The sequence below is a fragment of the Bubalus bubalis genome, chromosome 1 (assembly GCF_019923935.1).
Source record: "Bubalus bubalis isolate 160015118507 breed Murrah chromosome 1, NDDB_SH_1, whole genome shotgun sequence".
NCBI classification, from domain to species: Eukaryota; Metazoa; Chordata; class Mammalia; order Artiodactyla; family Bovidae; genus Bubalus; species Bubalus bubalis.
In genome coordinates, this window is record NC_059157.1 from 182188909 (window position 1) to 182212062 (window position 23154).

General features: G+C 39.9%; 1 protein-coding gene across 3 annotated transcripts in view; it reads right to left on the reverse strand.

Moving 5' to 3' along the window:
- Positions 1–5380: 5380 nt before the first annotated feature.
- Positions 5381–23154, reverse strand: part of ACP3 (acid phosphatase 3) — a 51915-nt gene continuing 34141 nt past the window's right edge. The window contains exons 10-11 of one of the 3 annotated variants that reach the window (XM_025291716.3): positions 22415–22581; positions 5381–5882 (exon numbers count right to left, since the gene is read on the reverse strand). In XM_025291716.3, the coding sequence (XP_025147501.3) occupies positions 5764–5882; positions 22415–22581 (286 nt within the window). In that variant the 3' untranslated portion in view covers positions 5381–5763. Of the gene's footprint in view, positions 5883–20550; positions 21116–22414; positions 22582–23154 lie in introns of those variants that run through there. The other 2 variants (XM_025291722.3, XM_025291728.3) reach the window with 2 other exon arrangements.

Consider the following 23154-nt stretch of genomic DNA (forward strand, 5'->3'; position numbering starts at 1 on the left):
CACTGAGGAATTTCCAACAGGCATTTCCCATCTATAAGCTTAGTTTATGATCTAACAGAATTTTTCAAAAATCGTATAGACAGCTTGGATTAAAGAAGTATTTGAAAATTTACCACATCATTAAATCATCGTTACCTTTTTAAAATATATAATTTTAGAAAACATATATTTTCTCTAATATGTATTTCATTAACCTATGTGACTACATGTCAGTATCAATTATTGGAAAACTATGTAACTATTAGAAAACTTTGTTTCTATATTTCTATATGTTAAACAGTTTGAGATTTTTTTTACAAATACTAAAACGAAATCATTTTCATTCCTGAATTTATATCTCTGTCAGCAACTAAATTGGCTCTAAAACAAGTTTTGCAAAAATGCCCCTGATGAATAATAATAATGAGAAATCAAAAAAGATGATGGTTCCTTTAGAACAAGTAAAATGTGCAAATCGTTATTTTTAGCACTTTATCCCCCAAATTATTAATTTGTTATTAAGATTTTCTATACTCTCTCAAATGACCAAGAAAAAGATACTCTAGTTAACTCAAAATTCTGGTTAATTTTGGGCCAGTTTTCAGAGAAGTTTTATATGTCATATATCATCCTATCATATCTATCATTTATTGAGTAGTTACTTTGCATACTGTGCTAAGGACTTTAATGCATCATCTCATTTAATTTTCATCACAACCATGTAAAATAAGATGCTATATTTATCCTTATTTTATAGGCAAGGAGCCCAAGACTTTAGAGAAGTTATTTAGCTTTCCCAGTGTCTTTTCACCAGAAAGTCAGTCACAAAGCCTTTAAAAGTCTTTTGGATTTTAAAGTCCATGCTCTAAACTACTTACTTTAACAAAGTAAACTACTTCATTTAACATACAAGTTCTACTAGCTATGGTCACCTCTTTCCTTGCTCCTTCAGAAGTTACTTCTGGTTAAAGTTCTACTAAAAATTTATATTAGGGGATTTTTAAATGAAAGAAAGACAAATAATGTAACTCTTTCACACTTTTTTATACATTTTCTCAACATAGAAAAGGCCTTGACTAGTGTTTTATTCTTAGCAATGTCAATTTTATAAAACTATATTTTTAAATTAAAATTCAATAAAATATCTCCTCAAAAGGGTCAAGGGTCTGTAGTTTTAAACAACAGCAACTGTGATTTACCCCCATCTGCAGTTTCCCTCAGTTCCAGCCCATTTGTAGCCTAAATTACAAGTAACAGAAGTGGAAAGTAAGTTGTCTTTTTCTAATGAAATCAAATAAATGACAAAAGGGAAGTGAAACTATAAAATAACCCAAAATCAATGGAAATTAAGCTGTATAGGGTTGAAGTGGAGTAAAAAGAGCATTTTCATTGTTTTTTTTTTTTTTAAAGTAAAATGACTATACTTTAGTGTTTGAGTAAATTTATCACATTATCACTGACTTGTACCCAGAGTCCAGGCCTACTTGATATCAGGTAGATTAACATATCAGGTCCTGAAAGCTGTTGGCTCTTTCATTGTCTCCCTCTATCTCATTCCTTAACTCATTCACCTGTTTTTCCATTTGGTAAAAGATGTCTTGGGGAAGGGGGAAAACCTAGTTCAACTCTGGGAACAATCTCCTAGTATTTTAAGAAGTGAGCAGATGAATACACATGAGCAGCTAATGGTGGTAACAACCCATTAAAAGGATAGGTAGTTTTATCTCTAAACATGTTTAAATGATCTCTCTCTCTCTTTTTCTCTCTTCAGCTTTAAGTTTTTTTTCTTTTTGCTTAACTTTTTATCACTCCCCCAACTTGACTCAAGGGGACTCTTAAGTAAAAAATGACCAAAAGGCACTCAGTTATCAATGTACTGAAAGAGGACTCCTACATAGCTCACTATCTAGTCAACATTTATCACAAAACACCCTCATTAAAGTTTGCTTTCGAACTGTGGTGCTGGGGAAGAATCTTGAGAGACAGCAAGGAGATCAAACAGCTCATTGGAAAAGACCCTGATGCTGGGAAAGATTGAAGGCAGGAGGTGAAGGGGATGACAGCGGGTGAGATGGTTGGATGATGTCACTGATTCAATGGACATGAGTTTGAGCAAACTCTGCGAGACAGTGAAGGGCAGAGAAGCCTGGCATGCTGCTGCCCATGGAGTCTCAAAGAGTCAGACACAACTGAGTGACTGAACAACAACAAAATGTTGCTTGTAAGAGTCCTCGTTGACTTGAGGGATTTCAGTTATGTAGTTTCAGATTTTTAGAATAGTTTTTGTAGAAAAGGGCACCCAACCATTCCTTGCTGTTGTCTTTTCATGACTGTGGCCTTAAACATCTTCTACTGCAAGTTTCCTGGAAGATGGGGAATTTAGTAACACAAACCAGATGGCAGGGAGTGGTGACTTAAATGTCCTCAAAGAAAGTCTGATTCCCTCTAGCTCAGAATGCAAATCATTTTCAAAAGTCATCATTGTTAACTTGCCTCACTGGGGATCACTCAAGCCTCTAGCAACTTGGACTGTGAGGGCTGAATTTCAGCTCTGCCATTGAGGGGCCAGAGTGAACCATGCAGTACCCCTGGATCCTAACAAGCCTCAGGAGGCTACTTACCTGCCTGCAATTCAGGAGACCAGGGTTTGATCCCTGGGTTGGGAAGATCCCCTAGAGAAAAGAATGGTTACCCACTCTAGTGATCTTGCCTGGAGAATTCCATGGACTGAGGAGCCTGGTGGGTCACAAAGAGTCAGACACAACTGAGCAACTAACACTTACTTGATTTTGCATCAAAACCTTGCTATGTTTGATAGGTAGAGTCACTTACAGTTTTAAGTATCAATAAATCAAAATGTCCAAAGAAGTTATGAAGATCATAAAATGATTTATTGAGAATAGTTGAATGCACTCTGTTAAATAAGGATAGAGATTTTATAAACTATTAATTTTTGAAACACATGAAATAACTACAAAAGATATGAAGTAGGAAGCTTAATAATTCCAATCCTACCTCCTGGAGGAACTGATCTGATACTAACCCAAACAACCTTCAAAGTGCAAATTTCATTTCTCTCCTAATGCTGCTTTCTATTCTCCCTCTTTCCTTTTTGTGACCCAGTACTGACATGAACAGTAACTGTCTAGGATCATTAAATCAAGCTGTTGAAAAAGCTGGTCTGTTGATTCAGTATTTGGCTGAAGAATAGAAGGCTGGCTATTCAGTGAAAGTTTTGATTCCATTTCTGTCAAGCCAGCAAATAACAGCAACACTCTAGCTTTGCTGATAAAAGGAACAAAGAAAATAAACCAATACCTTTTGATGACATTTCTATTGCAAAAAGGGGAGGTATTTTCTCCCTTTTCCATCCTTTTCTGGTGTTAGGAAGTATTAAGACCTAGAATATGGTTTGTGTCTGAGTAAATGCTTATATACAAACTCCTTAAAAATAAATAATTTTTCTTCTCCCAGCTCTTCAGTTCCAACTCTGTTCTGCTCCAGACTCTCTTCTCTTCCCACTGTGTTCCACGTTGTTATCTGCTCCATACAATTACTTTCTTTATAAGCTAGCCTATTCAGAGAAGAAAGATGTTTATGGTTTTGTAACCTTCCTGCTGCATAAGCAGGGTTCTGATTTAGTTCAGAGCTGCCAGGGCTGAGAAAAGGCTTTTTGTAAGTCACAGTACCCTCTCATAATATATTCTGCCATTTTCTTGCTTATGTTTTGCAGAAGTATCAATGCTGCAAATTTTCACAAGCCCAGTTTTCTACAGGAAAAGGAGTTTGTGTCTTCTGATGGTTTTCTGGCTGGGGGGACTTATGCCTGTGTTCTGGTTGGTGGAGCTGGATCTCATCTCTCTGAAAGGCAGTGCAGTGTCCAGTAGTGGGTTTTGGGTTGTCTATGGATGTTTTTCCCTTTCACAAGCTGAGAATGTAGCCAGATCTTGCATTTCTTTGTCTTTGAGCCCTTTGCATTGCAGCAGGGAGCAGCAGATATGAGGCAAGAAATGACAACTCCTTCTAAGGCTTTTGTTTGTGATAGTCTTGGCTTAGTGAGAATTATGTAGAAAGTGGGAATGAGAGAGGTAAGTGCTTGAATTTTAGTAGGTGAAATTTGTGGGATCAAAGGAGAAAGAAATACTCCTTAGACTATGAGATGGGGTGGGTTATGAGTGGAGTTTCTGTCCCACTAGGTACACTCTGGGACCTTAAGTAGTACCTGAGGAAGTGAAGAACCCTACCAATGAATGAGATTGAATTTCCCATGATAGGAGGCTCAGCACAAAATAAAGTTGCTTAGAATAAATTTCAGGCTTAGTACAATGGTACCATTTACAAAAATGTTTGCTTGGGCAATGATCAATGCATAACATAAAATGATAAAAAAAATTATATATAGAACATGAGAACTAGAAGTGACTTCTATGTTCATTTAGTCTAAACTCTTCAGTTTTAGATTATTAAACCAATGTTTAAGTTATGTAAAAGAACTTGTTCCAAGTTGATGGCCTAAAGCCAGTGCAGAGCTGAAAAAGTGGGTTATCATCCTACTGTGCATTTTCCTTTCAATCTCATCATTTGAGAAATTCAGATATATTTGTAGCAATTAAAATTAAAATACATTATTATTTCATCATAACCAAGAGTAGCCCTTATCAAAATAAAATCTCTTACTTTTGAAATGAAATAAGGACATCAAAACTACAAATATCTAGCTCTAATAGTGGAGGTAAAAAACAACAACAAAAAAGAACCATGGCTATGGGAATGTTCTAGTTTTTTCCCATTATACAAATTGTGAGGAAAATGACGAGCTACATTATCAACAGCTAAAGTAGTTGCTATTATAGTTTCTGAGAATGAAACACCTAAGGCATCTTCCCTGTAGCCATGAGTGTGTAAGTGTATGAATAGGCAGACACACACAGAGAAATCTGTCAGCTATCAAACACTGTGGGGTTTTCTTTCCAGGAGTGTGCAAACCTACTTAAGAGTTAAAGAAGAAATTTTTGTATAGCTTCTGATTGAGTCTTATTTTTTAGGAATCCTCCTGAAAAAGTGAAAGTGAAAGTCACTTATTTGTGTCCAATTCTTTGCAATCCCATGGACTATATAGTCCATAGAATTCTCCAGGCCAGAATACTGGAGTGGGTAGCCTTTCCCTTCTTCAGGGGGTCTTCCCAACCCAGGGATCAAACCCAGGTCTCCCGCATTGCAGCAGATTCTCTACCAGCTGAGCCACAAGGGAAGCCCAAGAATACTGGAGTGGGTAGCCTGTCCCTTCTCCAGTGGATCTTCATGGCCCAGGAATCAAACCGTGGCCTCCTGCATTACAGGTGGATTCTTAACCAATTGAGCTATTAGGGAAGCCCTATAGAATACTATTTCTAGTCTAATCTTTCCCATTATCAAATCTTGAATCTGTGTCTTTGTCATCCCTTGTAATTTTTTGCTCTTTGGAGGCAAAATGCTGATTGGAGTTTCACTTCTTATTTTCCTCTGGACATTGGTGCCAGAGAATACAATTATCTGTTGCAGAAGAATTTCCTTCTAGCTGAATGAGAAGCCTGTACCAGGATGAGTACAACAATGAGAGGACTTAAGTAATCTGGGTGTTCATTCATCAATGCATCGGGTGGCTGTCCCTGGGTTGCTGTGAATTCAGACCCTTCTCTAGGCAAATTCAAAGGGCAGCACAATGCCCACAAGGTGGACCCTGTCCCTTGAATGCTGCATCACAGGGGGTTGGCCTGGCATGTCTGCCCTTATTCAGCCATCTGTTCATATGTTTCCATAGGAGTCTCTCTGCCAGCAGGGCCCATGGCGGATGAGGATAAACAGCAACACCATTAGGATACCAGACACCAGGCAAAAGATGATGGCAAGGATGATCCTTAGAACTGTGAGAAAATAGGAAGAACATTAGTGTAAAATAAAGGATTAGGAAAACATGAAGATCATAAAATTAATGTATCAAGAAAATATGAAGATTACACATCAGTGTTGGTTTCTGCCTTCATTTAAAATGTCAGTGGCATTTCTAAAGCAGCCATGAAATAGTATATTTCATATAGCATAGTAAGATGAAAAAAGCACCAGACTAAGAGTCAGGAAATGACCTATGTTCCAGTTCCAGCATGACCTTTGATATTTGGGCCTCAGTTCTGGTGGGCTACAGTCCATGGAGTCACAAAGACTTGGACACAACTGAGTGAGCACACACATATTCTTCCACTATAAAGTGAGGATAATCGACTGAAGTATTTCTAAGGCTCTTCTTCAGCAATAACTTCATGCATTTTTTGCACATTTTTCTACAGTTAAAATTAGTTGTTCATGGTGTCAGGGTCAAAGGCATTCTGAATACTCAACCGCAATCATTAACTGGGTCTAAAATAAATAGAATATTAACTTTTGCTCTCTGAATTCGATTTTCAGTAAATATATTTTAAAGAGGAAACCTTGAGCACATACTGAGTATGGTAAGCATTTTTAGGATAACTAAATCACTGCAGATGGTGATTGTAGCCATGAAGTTAAAAGACGCTTACTCCTTGAAAGGAAAGTTATGACCAACCTAGACAGCATATTAAAAAGCAGAGACATTACTTTGTCAACAAAGGTCCATCTAGTCCAGGCTATGGTTTTTCCAGTGGTCAGGTATGGATGTGAGAGTTGGACCATTAAGAAAGCTGAGCCCTAAAGAACTGATGCTTTTGAACTGTGGTGTTGGAGAAGACTCTTGAGAGTCCCTTGGACTGCAAGGAGATCCAACCAGTCCATCCTGAAGGAGATCAGTCCTGGGTGTTCATTGGAAGGACTGATGTTGAAGCTGAAACTCCAATCCTTTGGCCACCTGATGTGAAGAGCTGACTCATTTGAAAAGACTCTGATACTGGGAAAGATTGAGGGCAGGAGGAGAAGGGGGCGACAGAGGGTGAGATGGTTGGATGGCATCACTGACTCAATGGACATGAGTTTTGGTAGGCTCTGGGAGTTGGTGATGGACAGGGAGGCCTGGTGTGCTGCAGTTTATAGGGTTGCAAAGAGTTGGACATGACTGAGCGACTGAACTGAACTGAACTGATGCTATTGTTATTTTGTATGCTTATTTACACATGTCCCTTTGATAGCTGACCAGTCATGAAGCAGATATATGTAGTTGTTTTTTCATGAGATGCTATTCATTATTTCATTTGGAAAGCTATCCTCTCACCCAACAATACCCTAGTCCATGATAGTATATATATATATATATATATATATATATATATTATAAAAATCAGCTTGCACCATCTCTAAATGTATATCTGATTTTCATTGTAAAAGTATGAGATTGCTTGTTGGCTTAGGTAATAGGACAGCAAACATCTCTCACATCCTGGTAGTCCTGTCCACAGAATACTAGTGCTCCATGGAACACAGCTGAAAATCTCTTATTTAACCTCACCTTATCATTGCAGAGATGAAGAAAATGAGAAGCAGAGAGATTAAGGTAAGCAGGTAATTGCATTTGGGTTGAAATACATGGCATCTTATCAGTCTTATGGGTTTAAAACCACCTGTGGAGAAGGCTGAGCGCCAAAGAATTGATGCTTTTGAACTGTGGTGTTGGAGAAGACTCTTGAGAGTCCCTTGGACTGCAAGGAGATCCAACCAGTCCATTCTGAAGGAGATCAGCCCTGGGATCTCTTTGGAAGGAATGATGCTAAAGCTGAAACTCCAGTACTTTGGCCACCTCATGCGAAGAGTTGACTCATTGGAAAAGACTCTGATGCTGGGAGGGATTGGGGGCAGGAGGAGAAGGGGACGACAGAGGATGAGATGGCTGGATGGCATCACTGACTCGATGGACGTGAGTCTGAGTGAACTCCAGGAGTTGGTGATGGACAGGGAGACCTGGCGTGCTGCAATTCATGAGGTTGCAGAGTCGGACATGATTGAGTGACTGATCTGATCTGATTCATTAATTCTCTAAAAAGCAGAGACATAACTTTGCCGACAACGGTTCATCTAGTCAAAGCTCTGATTTTTCCTTTAGTCTATGGATGTGAGAGTTGGACCACTGAAAATTGATGCTTTTGAAGTGTGGTGTTGGAGAAGACTCTTGAAAGTCCCTTGGACTGCAAGGAGATCCAACCAGTCAATCCTAAAGGAAATCAGTCCTGAATACTTGTTGGAAGGACTGATGCTGAAGCTGAAACTCCAATCCTTTGGCCACCTGATGTGAAGAGCTGACTCATTTGAAAAGACCCTGATGCTGGGAAAGATTGAAGGTGGGAGGAGAAGGGGACGACAGAGAATGTGATGGTTGGATGGCATCACCAACTCTACAGACACGAGTTGGTGTTAGTTGGTGAGCTAGTTCTGGGACTTGGTGATGGACAGGGAGGCCTGGCATGCTACAGTCATGGGGTTGTGAAGAGTCAGACACAACTGAGAAAGTGAACTGACTGATTCACTAATGACTTCCAAATTTTAATCTTCCCAAAATTCAAGGTTTATATATCCAACTGTGTATTCAACACATTAGCTGGGACATCTAATAGTCATTTCAGTCTCAACAAGTCCAAAACTGAACTTCTAGTCCCCAAACTCCCCATGATCTCCCTCGCTAAGTGTGTTGTTCCCACAGTCCTCCCCACTTCAGTCGATGAATATTTCCTACTTCTAGAGTCTCAGTCCCCAAATCTTGGAGTCTCCCTTGACTCCTCCCTTTCTTTCACATCCTATACCGAATATGTCAGGAAATCCTGTGGTCCTACCAACAACTATATCCGCAAACCAGTGACTGCTCCCTTTTTCAGCCACCAGTCTGTTTTGAACCACCAAAATTTTTGTGGGATAAGTACCTCCGACTTCTTCCTAGCTTCTATCCTTTCTCACCCACAATCTGTTTTTAACACAGAAGCCAAATGGCTTCAAGTCAAATCATGCCACTCCTCTACTTACAGCCTGCAATGAATGCTTATCTCACTCAGAATGAAAGTCAAAATCCTGATGATAATAGTTTACAAGGCTCTATATTAGCCTCTTGGATTTTCTCTCCTACACTCTTCCTTTACTTACTCTCTTTTGGCCACACACGCCTTTTTGTTGCTTAAACATTCCTGGCATTCTCTGCTTTACCTCCTTTGCTATAGTTTTAGCATTGCCTAGACACTCTTCTCTGGAAAAGGTCAGTTTTCATTCCAATCCCAAAGAAAAGCAATGCCAAAGAATGCTCAAACTACTGCACAATTGCACTCATCTCACACGCTAGTAAAATAATGGTCAAAATTCTTCAAGCCAGGCTTCAGCAATACATGAACCGTGAACTTCCAGATGTTCAAGCTTGTTTTAGAAAAGGCAGAGGAACCAGAGATCAAATTGCCAACATTCGCTGGATCATTGAAAAAGCAAGAGAGTTCCAGAAAAACATCTATTTCTGGTTTATTGACTATGCCAAAGCCTTTGACTGTGTGGATCATAATAAACTGTGGAAAATACTGAAAGAGATGGGAATATCAGACCACCTGACCTGCCTCTTGAGAAACCTATATGCAGGTCAGGAAGCAACAGTTAGAACTGGACATGGAAAAACCGACTGGTTCCAAATAGGAAAAGGAGTACGTCAAGGCTGTATATTGTCACCCTGCTTATTTAACTTATATGCAGAGTACATTATGAGAAACACTGGACTGGAGGAAGCACAGCTGGAATCAAGATTGCCCAGAGAAATATCAATAACCTCAGATATGCAGATGACAGCACCCTTGTGGCAGAAAGTGAAGAAGAACTAAAGAGCTTCTTGATGAAAGTAAAAGAGGAAAGTGAAAAAGTTGGCTTAAGGCTCAACATTCAGAAAACTGAGATCATGGCATCCGGTCCCATCACTTCATGGCAAATAGATGGGGAAACAGTGAAAACAGTGGCTGACTTTATTTTTCTGGGCTCCAAAATCATTGCAGTTGGTGATTGCAGCCATGAAATTAAAAGATGCTTACTCATTGGAAGGAAAGTTATGACCAACCTAGACAGCATATTAAAAAGCAGAGACATTTTTTGCCAAAAAAGGTCCATCTAGTCAAGGCTATGGTTTTTCCTAGTGGTCATGTATGGATGTGAGAGTTGGACTATAAAGAAAGCTGAGCCCCGACGAATTGATGCTTTTGAACTGTGGTGTTGGAGAAGACTCTTGAGAGTCCCTTGGACTGCAAGGAGATCCAACCAGTCCATCCTAAAAGAGGTCAATCCTGGGTTTTCATTGGAAGAACTGATGCTGAAGCTGAACTCCAATACTTTGGCCACCTGATGCGAAGAGCTGTTTCATTTGAAAAGACCCTGATGTTGGGAAAGATTGAAGGCAGAAGGATAAGGGGATGACAGAGGATGAAATGGTTGGATGGCATCACCAACTCATTGGACACAAGTTTGGGTAAACTTCAGGAGTTGATGATAATAGTCAAGGAGGCCTGGTGTGCTGCAGTTCATGGGGTTGCAAGGAGTCGGACACGACTAAGTGACTGAACTGAACTGAAGACACTCTTCTCACAAATCCCTGTACCAGGTAACTCCATCACTTTCTTTGCTCAGATCATATCTTCTCAATGAAGACTTTCTGTTTAAAAATGCAACCTATATGCCTTCTCCCCACACCCATCCCCACTTGTCACTTGTGATCGTCACCTTCCAAAGTACTTATTTACTATGTTTATTATTCATTATCCATCTCTCTTTCCTTCTAATGGAATGTATGCATCATAAGGTCAAGAACCTTTGTCTTTTTTGTTCATGAATGTATCCCAAACCCTTAGAACAGTATCTGTCACATAGCAGGAGCTCAATAAACATTTTTTTAATTAATTTTTTTTATACCTATGGCTGACTCATGTTGAAGTTTGACAGAAAACAACAAAATTCTATAAAACAATTATCCTTCAATAAAAAATAAATTAATATTTATGAAGGAATTAATGATCTAGAACTCATATATCTTCTCAACTCTTATTTCAGTATTTTTTCTCATGGTGTCAGAATGCCTCTTAGTATCATAAGAAAGTGAATATTAATCAAATTAGATCTTGGTGGACCAGTGCCATTAGCACTGCAGATGGAGTTAAAGTTGGAGGAAACTAAACAGAATTGAAGAAGAAAGGAAAGGACTAAATGAAAATGAGGGAAGAATGCAGAGGCTAACAATTCTTTAAAATTAATGTCTATGACTGACTTTCTGTATTTGGAAATTTATTTTCAATTTTTTTGGCCATGTTGTCATTTACTTTCCCAGTCTTTCCCCTTCCTTTGTTCCTTCCTAGATATGCAGTGAGTACACACCAAATGCCAGGCCAGCTGTGTGTTGGGTTCTGGGGTTCCAACATCCTTGCTCTTGAGGAGATCAATATCTAATGAGAGAACTAGATAATCATGAGATTGTGTAATAGTAAAATAGAGCTGTAAAAGATAATGCCATTTGAACAGAGAGAAAGTTGAGATTATCACGAAGTGTTCTACTTGGAAGAGATAGAATTTGGAAAGTCTTCTGAGAAAATGATAAGATTTGAGTTGGACTTTGAGGTAAATAGAATTTTGTCATGAGACATAATGAACTGCATGAGAGTGTCTTTGGGAAATAGTGAGTGGTTGCATGTGGCTGGAATATAGATTGTGGTGAGTTGAGGCCAGATATGTAGGTTGAGGCTCAGGTTTTACTAGTTCTAGTTTGTCATGGGGCAAATGGAAATTATCAGCAATTATTACACATTGAAGTGACATTGCGTAATTTGTCCTTTAAAAAAAAAAAAAAACTGGAAAAAGGGAAGATGGTGGAGATATTCTCAGCCTGATAGCTATTAAAATGCCTTTGATAAGATACTGAGCACTGGATACAGCACTAGAAGTGTGGCCCTGACAATGCAGATGAGGGAATTCAAGACATACTTCTAAAGAAGAATTGACAGACTTTATGATGGGCTAAATATACTGGTAAAGTGGACATTGTGGTCTAGGCCATCCCATGAATTCTAAGTTGGATAAATAAGATAATTAGGCTGCAGAGTGAGATTGAAAGCACATTGGAAAGGATCCATTTGGAGTAGAGGAGATAATAAAATTTGTTTCAAATGTAGGATTGAGGTGGATTATTATCCTGGTAGAGATGATCAGTAGGCAACTGGAAAAAAACAGGTCTAAAAATCTATATATAGATATGAAAATAAGGATGGTATAAGAAGATAGAGTCTTCAGTAACTCTGGTTCATGGTGACTGTGGAAAGAGGAAACCAGGGACAGAGCCCTGAACACCATCATCTCGGGGGCTGGTGGAAGTTACCAATCCAGTAGAAACTCAACAAAAAGTCTGAGAACAAAGAGAAGACTAAGGAGAGGTTTTTTTCCTCTCTCTTGCTTTCCTTCTCCCTCATGTTTATTTTTTAAAGTATACATTCCCTTGTACTGTAAATGATTTTGTGAGTTTGACAGAGTAATGTTCTGGAATCTGAGAAAAGACAGTGGTTACTTATATCTTACTGTGAAGAGGTCTAGTGCCGGTAATGACTAAAATATGTCCTACTACATGGTGACACATGAAGGCTGCTGAAGGCAGTGTGAATTGGTACTCAGTTCAGTTCAGTTCAGTTCAGTCGCTTAGTCGTGTCCGACTCTTTGCCACCCCATGAATCGCAGCACACCAGGCCTCCCTGTCCATCACCAACTCCTGGAGTTCACTCAAACTCATGTCCATTGAGTCAGTGATGCCATCCAGCCATCCTCTGTTGTCCCGTTCTCCTCCTGCCCCCAATCTCTCCCAGCATCAGGGTCTTTTCCAATGAGTCAACTCTTTGCATGAGGTGGCCAAAGTATTGGAGTTTCAGCTTCAGTGTCAGTCCTTCCAATGAACACCCAGGACTGATCTCCTTTTGAGAACTATTCTGGCAGTGTGTATCAAAAACTTCTTCCTGGTGCCATAAATCCCCAAGTCCTGTCTACTCTACTTCTTTTCTGCCTTCGAATATTTTTGCATTTCTCGTTCACATGTACTAGTTTTTTGTTTTTTGCAGGGGTGGGGGGAGTATTATTTCAACAGCCTCCCAACTGTTCTCCTCCACTCAGAACCACTTTTCTTAAATCTACTTTCCCCGCTGGAACCAAAGAGATCTGTCTAAAGCAAGAGGCTAGTCACATCATCTGTCTTCTGGATAAAACCCTTTAATGACCAGAGTTAGTTAACTTGACCTACAAGACACTTAATGCCTGCTTCTCCAGCACGTGAAGATTGAAAAGATTGTACTCTCACCAGACACACTTTTTCAATTCCTAAAATGCTCCTAATCCTAACCCTCTTGGCCTTTATACATTTTCCCTATTCATCTATAACATTCTCTTTTCTCCTCTTCTCCACTCATCTGGTTAATTCCTTGTTTCCTTCAGGTTGTTGTTTAAACATCTCTCCCTTGGAAAAGATTTCTCTGATACCTTAGACTTCAGATAACTGCCTCTGCTATATGTTTTATAGTTACCTGTGTGTTCTTCATTACAGTACTCACCATGCTTAATTGTTTGAGATTGTTGAATTCTCCTGTCTCTCTGTCCTCCTTGCCTGCCTCCCCACATCCATGTCAAAGTTTACAAGACACATAGGGAAAAATTATCTGGTCTTGCTGTTGTTTCCTTAGCAAACTTACTGACTGCTATCTAGGCACATATCAAGTACATAATAGGTACCGAATAAATATCTATTGCTTACTTAATGTTCATAAACTTTGACCCATCAATGCTATTTTGGGGTATTTGTCCAAAGAGAATAGTTCACTAGAGAGTGTGCAAGGAAAGGAAAGAGATATAGTAGACATATGTTGGAGAGTGCTTTAGGCTTGAACCCTACTACTCATGGCATATTCTTTTCTGAGGTTTGATTTTCTAGCCTGTAAAATGGAGATATGTGATTCTGCTAGGAAAAGTTTCAAAAAGAGGCCACTGAATTAGGCATGAGTTCATTCAGTTCAGTCACTCAGTTGTGTCCAACTCTGCAACCCCATGGACTGCAGCACGCCAGGCTTCCTTGTCCATCACCAACTCCCGAAGCTTGCTCAAACTCATGTCCATCAAGTCAGTGATGCCATCCAACCATCTCATTCTCTGTCGTCCCCTTTTCCTGCTGCCTTCAATCTTTCCCAGCATCAGGGTCTTTTCCAAGGAGTCAGTTCTTCACATCAGGTGGCCAAAGTATTGGAGTTTCAGCTTCAGCATCAGTCCTTCCAAGGAACACCCAGGACTGATCTCCTTTAGGATGGACTGGCTGGATCTCCTTGCAGTCCAAGGGACTCTTAAGAGTCTTCTCCAACACCACAGTTTAAAATCATCAGTTCTTTAGGGCTCAACTTTCTTAATGGTCCAACTCTCATATCCATACATGACTACTGGAAAAACCATAGCTTTGACTAGACGGACCTTTTTTGGCAAAGTAATGTCTCTGCTTTTTAGTATGCTGTCAGGTTGGTCATAACTTTTCTTCCAAGGAGCAAGTATCTTTTAATTTCATGGCTGCACTCACTATCCGAAGTGATTTTAGAGCCCAAGAAAATAAAGTCTCCCACTGTTTCCATTGTTTCCCCGTCTATTTGCCATGAAGTGATGGGACCAGATGCCATGATCTTAGTTTTGTGAATGCTGAGTTTTAAGCCTTCTTTTTCACTTTCCTCTTTCACTTTCATCAAGAAGATCTTTAGTTCTTTGCTTTCTGCCATAAGGGTGGCGTCATCTGTGTATCTGAGGTTATTGATATTTCTCCTGGCAATCTTGATTCCAGCTTCATCCAATCCAGCATTTTGCATGATGTACTCTGCATATAAGTTAAATAAGCAGGGTGACAATATACAGCCTTGATGTACTCCTTTCCCGATTTGGAAACAGTCTGCTGTTCCACGTCCAGTTCTAACTGTTGCTTTTTGACCTGCATATAGATTTCTCAGGAGGCAGGTCAGGTGGTCTGGTATTCCCATGTCTTGAAGAATTTTCTACAGCTTGTTGTGATCCACACAGTCAAAGGCTTTGGCATAGTCAATAAAGCAGAAATAGGTGTTTTTCTGGAACTCTCTTGCTTTTTCTATGATCCAACAGATGTTAGCAATTTGATCTCCAGTTCCTCTGCCTTTTCTTTTCTGCTTGAACATCTGGAAGTTCTTGATTCATGTACTGTTGAAGCCGGGCTTGGAGAATTTTGAGCATTACTTTGCTAGCGTGTGAGATGAGTGCAGTTGTGTGGTAGTTTGAACATTCTTTGGCGTTGCCTTTGTTTGGGATTGGAATGAAAACTGACCTTTTCCACTCCTATGGCCACTGCTGAGTTTTCCCAATTTGCTGGCATATTGAGTGCAGCACTTTCACAGCATCATCTTTTAGGACTTGAAATAACTCAGCCACTAGTTTTGTAATGATTCTTCCTAAGGCCCACTTGACTTCCTATTCCAGAATGTCTGGCTCTAGGTGAGTGATAAAACTTTCATGTTATCTGGGTCGTGAAGCTCTTTTTTGTACTGTTCTTCTGTGTATTCTTGCCACCTCTTCTTAATATTTCTGCTTCTGCTAGGTCCATATAGTTTCTGTCCTTTATTGTGCCCATCTTTGCATGAAATTTTCCCTTGGTATCTCTAATTTTCTTGAAGAGATCTCTAGTCTTTCTCATTCTTTTGTTTTCCTCTAATTCTTTTCATTGACCACTGAGGAAGGCTTTCTTATCTCTCCTTGCTATTCTTTGGAACTCAGCATTCAGATGGGTATATCTTTCCTTTTCTCCTTTGCCTTTAGCTTCTCTTCTTTTCTCAGCTATTTGTAAGGCCTCCTCAGACAACCATTTTGCCTGTTTGCATTACTCTTTCTTGAGGATGGCCTTGATCACTGTCTCCTGTACAATGTCACAAACCTATATTCATATTTCTTCAGACAATGTATCAGATATAATTCCTTGAATCTATTTGTCATTTCCTCTGTATAATCATAAGGAATTTGATTTAGGTCATATCTGAATGTCTAGTGTTTCCCCTGCTTTCTTCAATTTAAGTCTGAATTTTGCAATAAGGAGTTTATGATCTGAACTACAGTTATGAATTAGGTATGAATGACTTTCAACAAAGAAATGAAGGAAGACTAATATAATTTTACAAAATAGTTCAGGAGTGAGAGGGAGTGAAGGAAACAGAGTTATAGGTGGAAATTATTAGTTTGAGAAAATTGGGATTGAAGAGAGTGATATGGAGCAGGCCCTTGATGGAGCTCTTGATAGAAAAGGGGACAGAGCCAGAGCAGAGGAAGAAAATGAAGCTAAGAGTTTCATGGAGGTCCAAGGGGACTGTAGGAGTGAGATCATGTATTTGAGGAGAGGAGTTAGGTTGCTCAAGGAGGAACATGTTTTCCTGAAGAACAGTAGGAAAGGCAGGTTAAAGCTACTGAGATATTTTGAGGCAGTGACAGGAGAACATAAGAGAGTTTTCAGTGGATTATTTTGTTATTCTTAGGACATCTCATGAGAATTAGAGAAGCAAAAATGGAATTAGAAGTTTGATAAAATCAATAAGACCTTCCTGTAGAAAATAGGAAAAGAGTCCAGTAAGGATGAATACATTTATCATGTAGCATTGAAAGATACAGCTGAGTTTGACTAGAAATGTCAACGTTCATAGTTTGAAATGGTGACAGTTGGTTTCATTCAGCTCCATTCAGCAAATCAGAATGCAGAAACTGTGTGGTTGGTTTGACCTTGGGGTTTGTATTGGTGAGGTGGGAAGGGTGTGGGTAGGGCCATTTTTATGACTGTCAGAATTGCCTAGATTGAGGACAGGAGTGAAGTTATGAGTGAGCTGGGGTTTACCAAAGCACATTCTCAATGTCATTAATGAATGATAAGACATGTCTTAAAAAACTGATGATGATGATGAGGATGAGAAAAGGTATAGTAATCACAGTCTCATCTCTGGGGGAGGAGGGGTGCTGGAAGGCATATCATTGAACAAGGACTCTAAATGGCAGTGGGGAAACAGGAGAATGCCAAGGTGACTATGCTGGAAACAGAGGCTAAAGACACAGACACAGTGGTATAAATATATGAATGTATAGTCAATGACGGGGTCTTTACAGTGCAGTTACATCCGAGGCTCATTCATAGCTTCTCTCCCCCTTTTATTGAACAACTGATATCCAGACTGTTGACATCTAGGCCGAGACATATGGAAATCAGGCTAGGTATGGAAGGTGGAACGTTTATTCAATTAGCAACTGTTGATTAAAAGCACCAGGTTCTAGACATTGCTTACTGACTAAAGGTTCAAGGAGGATTAACGTATGGATCCTGCCTGAAAGAAACTCATGACTGAATCTTGGGGATGTGTCTATGTGCTACGGATTCTCAACTCGACAAAGCTTATGAGGGGAAACTAAAACTTCCTACCAGTAAATCTCTTTCTTATCAGATAACTGGAGTTGGAGGTTGAGGTGGGGTTGGGAGAGTGCTAGTAAGGAGAGTTCAAGTGTATTAGTAAGATTTTGGAATTAAGCATTTTCAAAAAAATTTTTATTATTTTTAAGTAACATAGTATGGAACTTAGGTTTATAATGAGTTTCCCAGAAAAGGCTCTGATTAATATAGTTGATATGACAATGAAGTTAACTGGGTCTACTAGCACTAGTGAAAACATTACTCATAGGAATAAATAGAATTTCATAGATGGAAATACTCTAATGAGTAGGCTTGGCAGGCATTTTGTACACACAATATATGTCCTATTGATGGTTTTGTACTGCTTCCTCTACTGGCTTTATCAGGGCACTGTTAATGTCTTTGAATTTAGCTTTTTTTTTTTAATAAATGATAAGAATTTAGTAGTTAGGGCTATTTATTAAATTTATCTAGGTATCCTGTACTTTTATTTGCTAAATTTGAAGGTCCTTGTAAAGAGTCATTCAACCCCTACAACCTTCCAAGTGGGCACCCATCCCAATGGACACTTTCAGTCTCAGAGATTTCCCAACATTGAACACTATCTTCCTGAAATGTTTACCTGCTGCCCCTCACATCACTCTTTGAGACCATATAGAACAAATCGAATCCTTTTTCCTTAAAGCAGTTCAAATATTGAATTCATATTGTTGGAGACCACCTCATGTAACAAACTTTTTATGACTTAAAACCAGTGGTGTTCTGCTAAACTGGATTAAAAAAAAAAAAAAAAAAAAAACCCAAACAAAAAAACAAAACTCCAAATTGTGGTAAACATTGACTTCTGTGGTGGAACTCCCACATGACACTGTGACCAATTTCAAATAGCCAGAGTGAAGTCACTGAACTCAAAGTGGGAAAGTGAGACATGTAACTTTCCACTCTTGAGATCTGTGTGAGCTAACTCCAGCACACCAATCCCTACATTTTCTTTTTATTAACATGTTTTGCTGCTTAACTGTGTTTCACTCTACTTGGATATGGGTTTGCTGATGTTTTTGTTTTAAGGAAAAGAATTCTACAGACATATTGTAGGTAGATTTGATAAGAAGAGGTGACAGACAGTTGTGGAAAATGAAGAGAGATAATCTGATAACTCCCAGGGTACTAGGTATTGCTGCCAGTCAAGATAGAAAGAATAGGTTCAGGGAAGAAAGGTAACTAACTTATATATTCATGGGCAAATATTTGTTGAGCACTAATCCATGTCACGGAGAAGGCAATGGCACCCCACTCCAGTACTCTTGCTTGGAAAATCCCATGGACGGAGGAGCCTGTTAGGCTGCAATCCACGGGGTCGCTAAGAGTCGGACACGACTGAGTGACTTCACTTTCACTTTTCACTTTCATGCATTGGAGAAGGAAATGGCAGCCCACTTCATTGTTCTTGCCTGGAGAATCCCAGGGACGGGGGAGCCTGGTGGGCTGCCGTCTATGGGGTCCACAGAGTCGGAAACGACTGAAGTGACTTAGCATAGCATAGCAATTCATGTCAAGCACAGTCACTTCTGGTTGCTGAGGACCAATACATGAGAAAATACCACAAATAAAAATCCTTGCTCTTGTGGGGATGACATTTTATCTCATTAAAATTGACCCCTTGAAGGAAACATATGGCAATCTGTTTGGACCCTCAATAAAGTAACTCCACTGTCCTTTCCAACTTAAAGCAACTAGTGCATTTGATAAGGCTTTTTTAGCCCTTATACCACATCAGTAGAAGAAACCTCCATCCAAACTGATTCCATATGCTCTCAACCTTTGTAGGGAGCCCTCCCTGGCACTCCTTTCACCCTCCTTCCCTCCAAATCCAGGGTTGTTCCCATAGCAACTCTTGGAGTCTTTAGGCATAACCTTTGCTTTTCTGTATAATAAGCATTTCTCTACTTCTCTACTACATTGTAAATTTTCCCAGGTTGTTTCCCTAGCCAGTTCCATCTTAAATAGATGAGGCAGAGCCACCCATATGTTTAGGCTTTATCTGAAGTAGCAAAGTCCAAACTAAATACACTTTCAATTTAGAACATTAATTTAAACCAGCCAAGTCATTTTACTTTATATTAATATTTTCCTTCTTGTTACATTAAAATTAAACCATAAAACAAAAATAGAGCCTCTAAAATCTGTTCCTCAGGAATTTTATTCTAAGTAAACACACACACAATTTTTAAAGACACCATTTCAAAAGTAATGCTTTTGAATTTCCTAAAATGACTTTACTCATTATTTTACATTTGGCTTACATGCATGAAGGAGAAAGGATATTTGAACGATGGCCCTAAGGCCAAATATTTACTTGGAAAAGAAATAATACAAATAAACACACCAATTGATGTCTTGTGTCAGTCAGTCAACCCATGACCAACTAGGAGAGAGAATGGCTTTAATTCTAGACTCTGGCATCCAGTTGAAACCATCTCTAGAACCTGTTTCATCTTTATTTGTGCTAGTAAAGTAGCATGGTGTTTTCTAGATGTGTTGCATCTGCATGTTGCAAATCTACAGGACTCTAAAGAGTGTTACTTGAATATGATTTCTTCTTTTATAGTAAGTGGTTTATGCAGGACCTGAGAGTTTGCTCAGGTTTTCTGAAGATACCAGAATTAAAGCCTTACATATTCCTCTTATCCTCAGAACAAATATTACACCTATACTTTCAACATTCCAGTAAGTTTCCCCCCTCTCCCCCCGGGAGGTATGCAGAACATTCTTACATTTCTAACTTTGTTCCAGTTTTAAGGTAGGAGATAGATGGGCCCCTGTGTCGGGAACCACGTTAGGCATTACTGACAAAATGGAGGCACAGCCCCAACTCCCCCTCTTTGTCCTGCAGGCACAGACCCGGAATGAAGGAGTTAGGCCTTGTGATTCTGACTTGTTTTTTCCTCTCCTCAGCTGAGTTGACTGAAAAGAGTATTAAGGTGCTTATTGTTCTTGAGAGGAGCAAGAGAAGGCACAAAGCCTTCTGCAGCTGTGCTCAGAGAATAATTCATAAAGTTAATCATTGACATTTGTTCAAGGACTTTTGCAAAAGAGTGTTCCAGGGTGAGCACATAGGCCGCAGCTTGAGGCCATGGGAGGGATTGCTATCCGAAGCCTATTTGTGAGGAAAGTGTTTATGGCAAAGGAGTTTGCTGAATTTAGGGCTTAGGAATAATTAAAATAGCTAGAAGCTAAAGATTTAAGGAATGTTGTAATGTTAGCACATTCTACTATAGCTTATAGAGATTGGGAACTTTAGAGATATTAATAGCTAGAAGCCATTTTTAAGAAATAGTAAGCTTAGGATACTAGGGGCAAACAGGACTTAGAAAGGTAGGAAATGAGCTGAGGTTTGTGGTATGCAGCCCAGACTTAAGCACGAGTTACAATGCAATCACGAGTTAAAGTAAATACTATTCTGAGAGAACTGCTGAAGCAGAAACTCTGCTTGAAGGACAACAATGATTTATGGAGACAATAAATTTGGGTGAGGGGAAATTGAAATCATGTCAAACCTCTGACCTAATGCTTTTGTTAAAGTATAAAAAGAATCTTAAGCTTGAAATAAAGTTACACAGTCCAAGAAAATTGAGAGGCTGCATCATTTCTCGCCGACACCGCCCATCTCTTCAGGTTGATTCCCTGAATGCTGGAGCTGGACTCTGGCACCCCTGGACTGGACAGCTGGTGTATGTCAAATGGAATAAAATTGAAGCTTTAGTCTCACCTAAACACTCCAAGGACAAAGCTAGTGGCAGAAGCTGAGCTCTGCTGACATAAAGATATAAGATGGCCACTCCTGAGGTCAAGGAAAATTTCCATGTCAGCACATGCTTATGAAGGCTCCTTGGGGGTCAAAAAAGGAAGGGTCCCACACCATAAAAAGTTTGGACATATCCTCACAGGCTTCTGCAGTGGGATCCATCTTAGTAGAAAGTTGCACATGCATCTTGGGAAGAGTCCTAGGACTGGTCAGGTGTGAAAAAGAAACCCAACATAATTGGCCAAAGGTAAACAAAGACCCAGAAGACCTGTCTTATATAAGGGATTTAAATCACCTCTTTACTGTGCTCCTCCTCATTATAGAGGACTCCCACACCCTTTCCCTGTGGGTGTGTATTTCTGCCTGCTGCTGCTAAGTCACTTCAGTTGTGTCCGACTCTGTGGACCCCATAGATGGCAGCCCACCAGGCTCCCCCGTCCCTGGGACTCTCCAGGCAAGAACACTGGAGTGGGTTGCCATTTCCTTCTCCAATGCATGAAAGTGAAAAGTGAAAGTGAAGTCGCTCAGCTGTGTCCGACTCTTAGCGACCCCATGGACTGCAGCCTACCAGGCTCCTCTGCCCATGGGATTTTCCAGGCAAGAGTACTGGAATGGAGTGTCATTGCCTTCTCCGTATTTCTGCCTAGCTTCTCACTTATATAAACTACTTCTCTGTGAGCTCTCCGATTGGTTGTGCTAATAAACTTTGTACCTGTTTTTTAAATTTTTGCCTCCTTGAAACATTCTTGCTTTCAAAGGAGGGGAAGAGCCTGGGAATTTCACCCCTTGCCTCTAGTCCCTGTTGGTCTAGTGGTTAGGATTGCTGGTTTTCATCCAGGCTACTGAAGTTCAATTCCTGGGCAGAAAACTAAGATTTCTCTTCAGGACTGTTCACTACTGTTTCTCCAAGATCAGTCTGATGCTTGTTCCCTGAATTCCAATTCTTTGATCCCAAGTAAATGTTTTCTGCTTGATTACTGCTTCCTTGGTTTATATAGGTTGACAAGGTTTATGGCAGGTAGATGCAGGGCCCAGTGAAGAAATAGGAGTTTCCTGAAGTTGAGGTCTCTGAAACATACAATTATCACCCAAACCCTATTTCCCTCAAAGATGGGGGTGAAGCCAGTTTATAGTCTCAAAGCACCATCCATCTGGAAAAAAGATGTTCTGCCTTCTCTGCAGAGCTCTGCATTCACCCTAATTGATAATGTCCTCAGTACCTTTATGGTTGCTTATGGCACACTCCATGGACCAGTCTTGGGAGATAACGGGGGCAACCAGCTCAACAAACTTCGTCAAAGGGCAGCTGGGGGTGCAGCCAGGTAGCGTGAGGGGATGTGGTTCATATCGCGTCTCATTCCGATAGTACATCTCTACCAAGTATTCTCTGGTGGAGAAAGGTGGAGGGAATAGAGGGAAGAACTCTGTTAGATCTGTGCTGTTGACCTGCCATTGAAATTCTTTCTACCTGATCTGTACCATGTCAGTTGAAGGACTAGTGGAAGAATTTATGGGAATGAGTAGATATTAGCCAATATAGCTGTGGGAAGAGGGGGATTGGGGTAGGTGGGCCTGATTGGGAGGGTGGAAATGGGAAAGCTGGTTTGTTAGATGACCAGGGGCATGTGAGGTGGGACCTGGGATGCTGAGTTAGAGAAGGAGCTGAGACACAATGGTTGGGGGACTTGGGGGTGATTTGGTGAACCTTCAGGTAAGAAGTAGGGCACAGGTGGGATGTTGGAGTTTCTTTCTCCTATCCTGTCCCTTTCATGCTTCTGATTTGCTCTGTCCTTTTCTCCTTTTTTCTCTCTCAGTATTTCTTTCAGTCTTCCCCCTGAATGAATGTATCTTCCCTGTCCTTAACCAGGCCAGAAACATGAAACTGAATAATATATATAAGAAAAACCAACAGCATGACATCTGGTCCCATCACTTCATGGCAAATAGAAGGGGAAAAAGT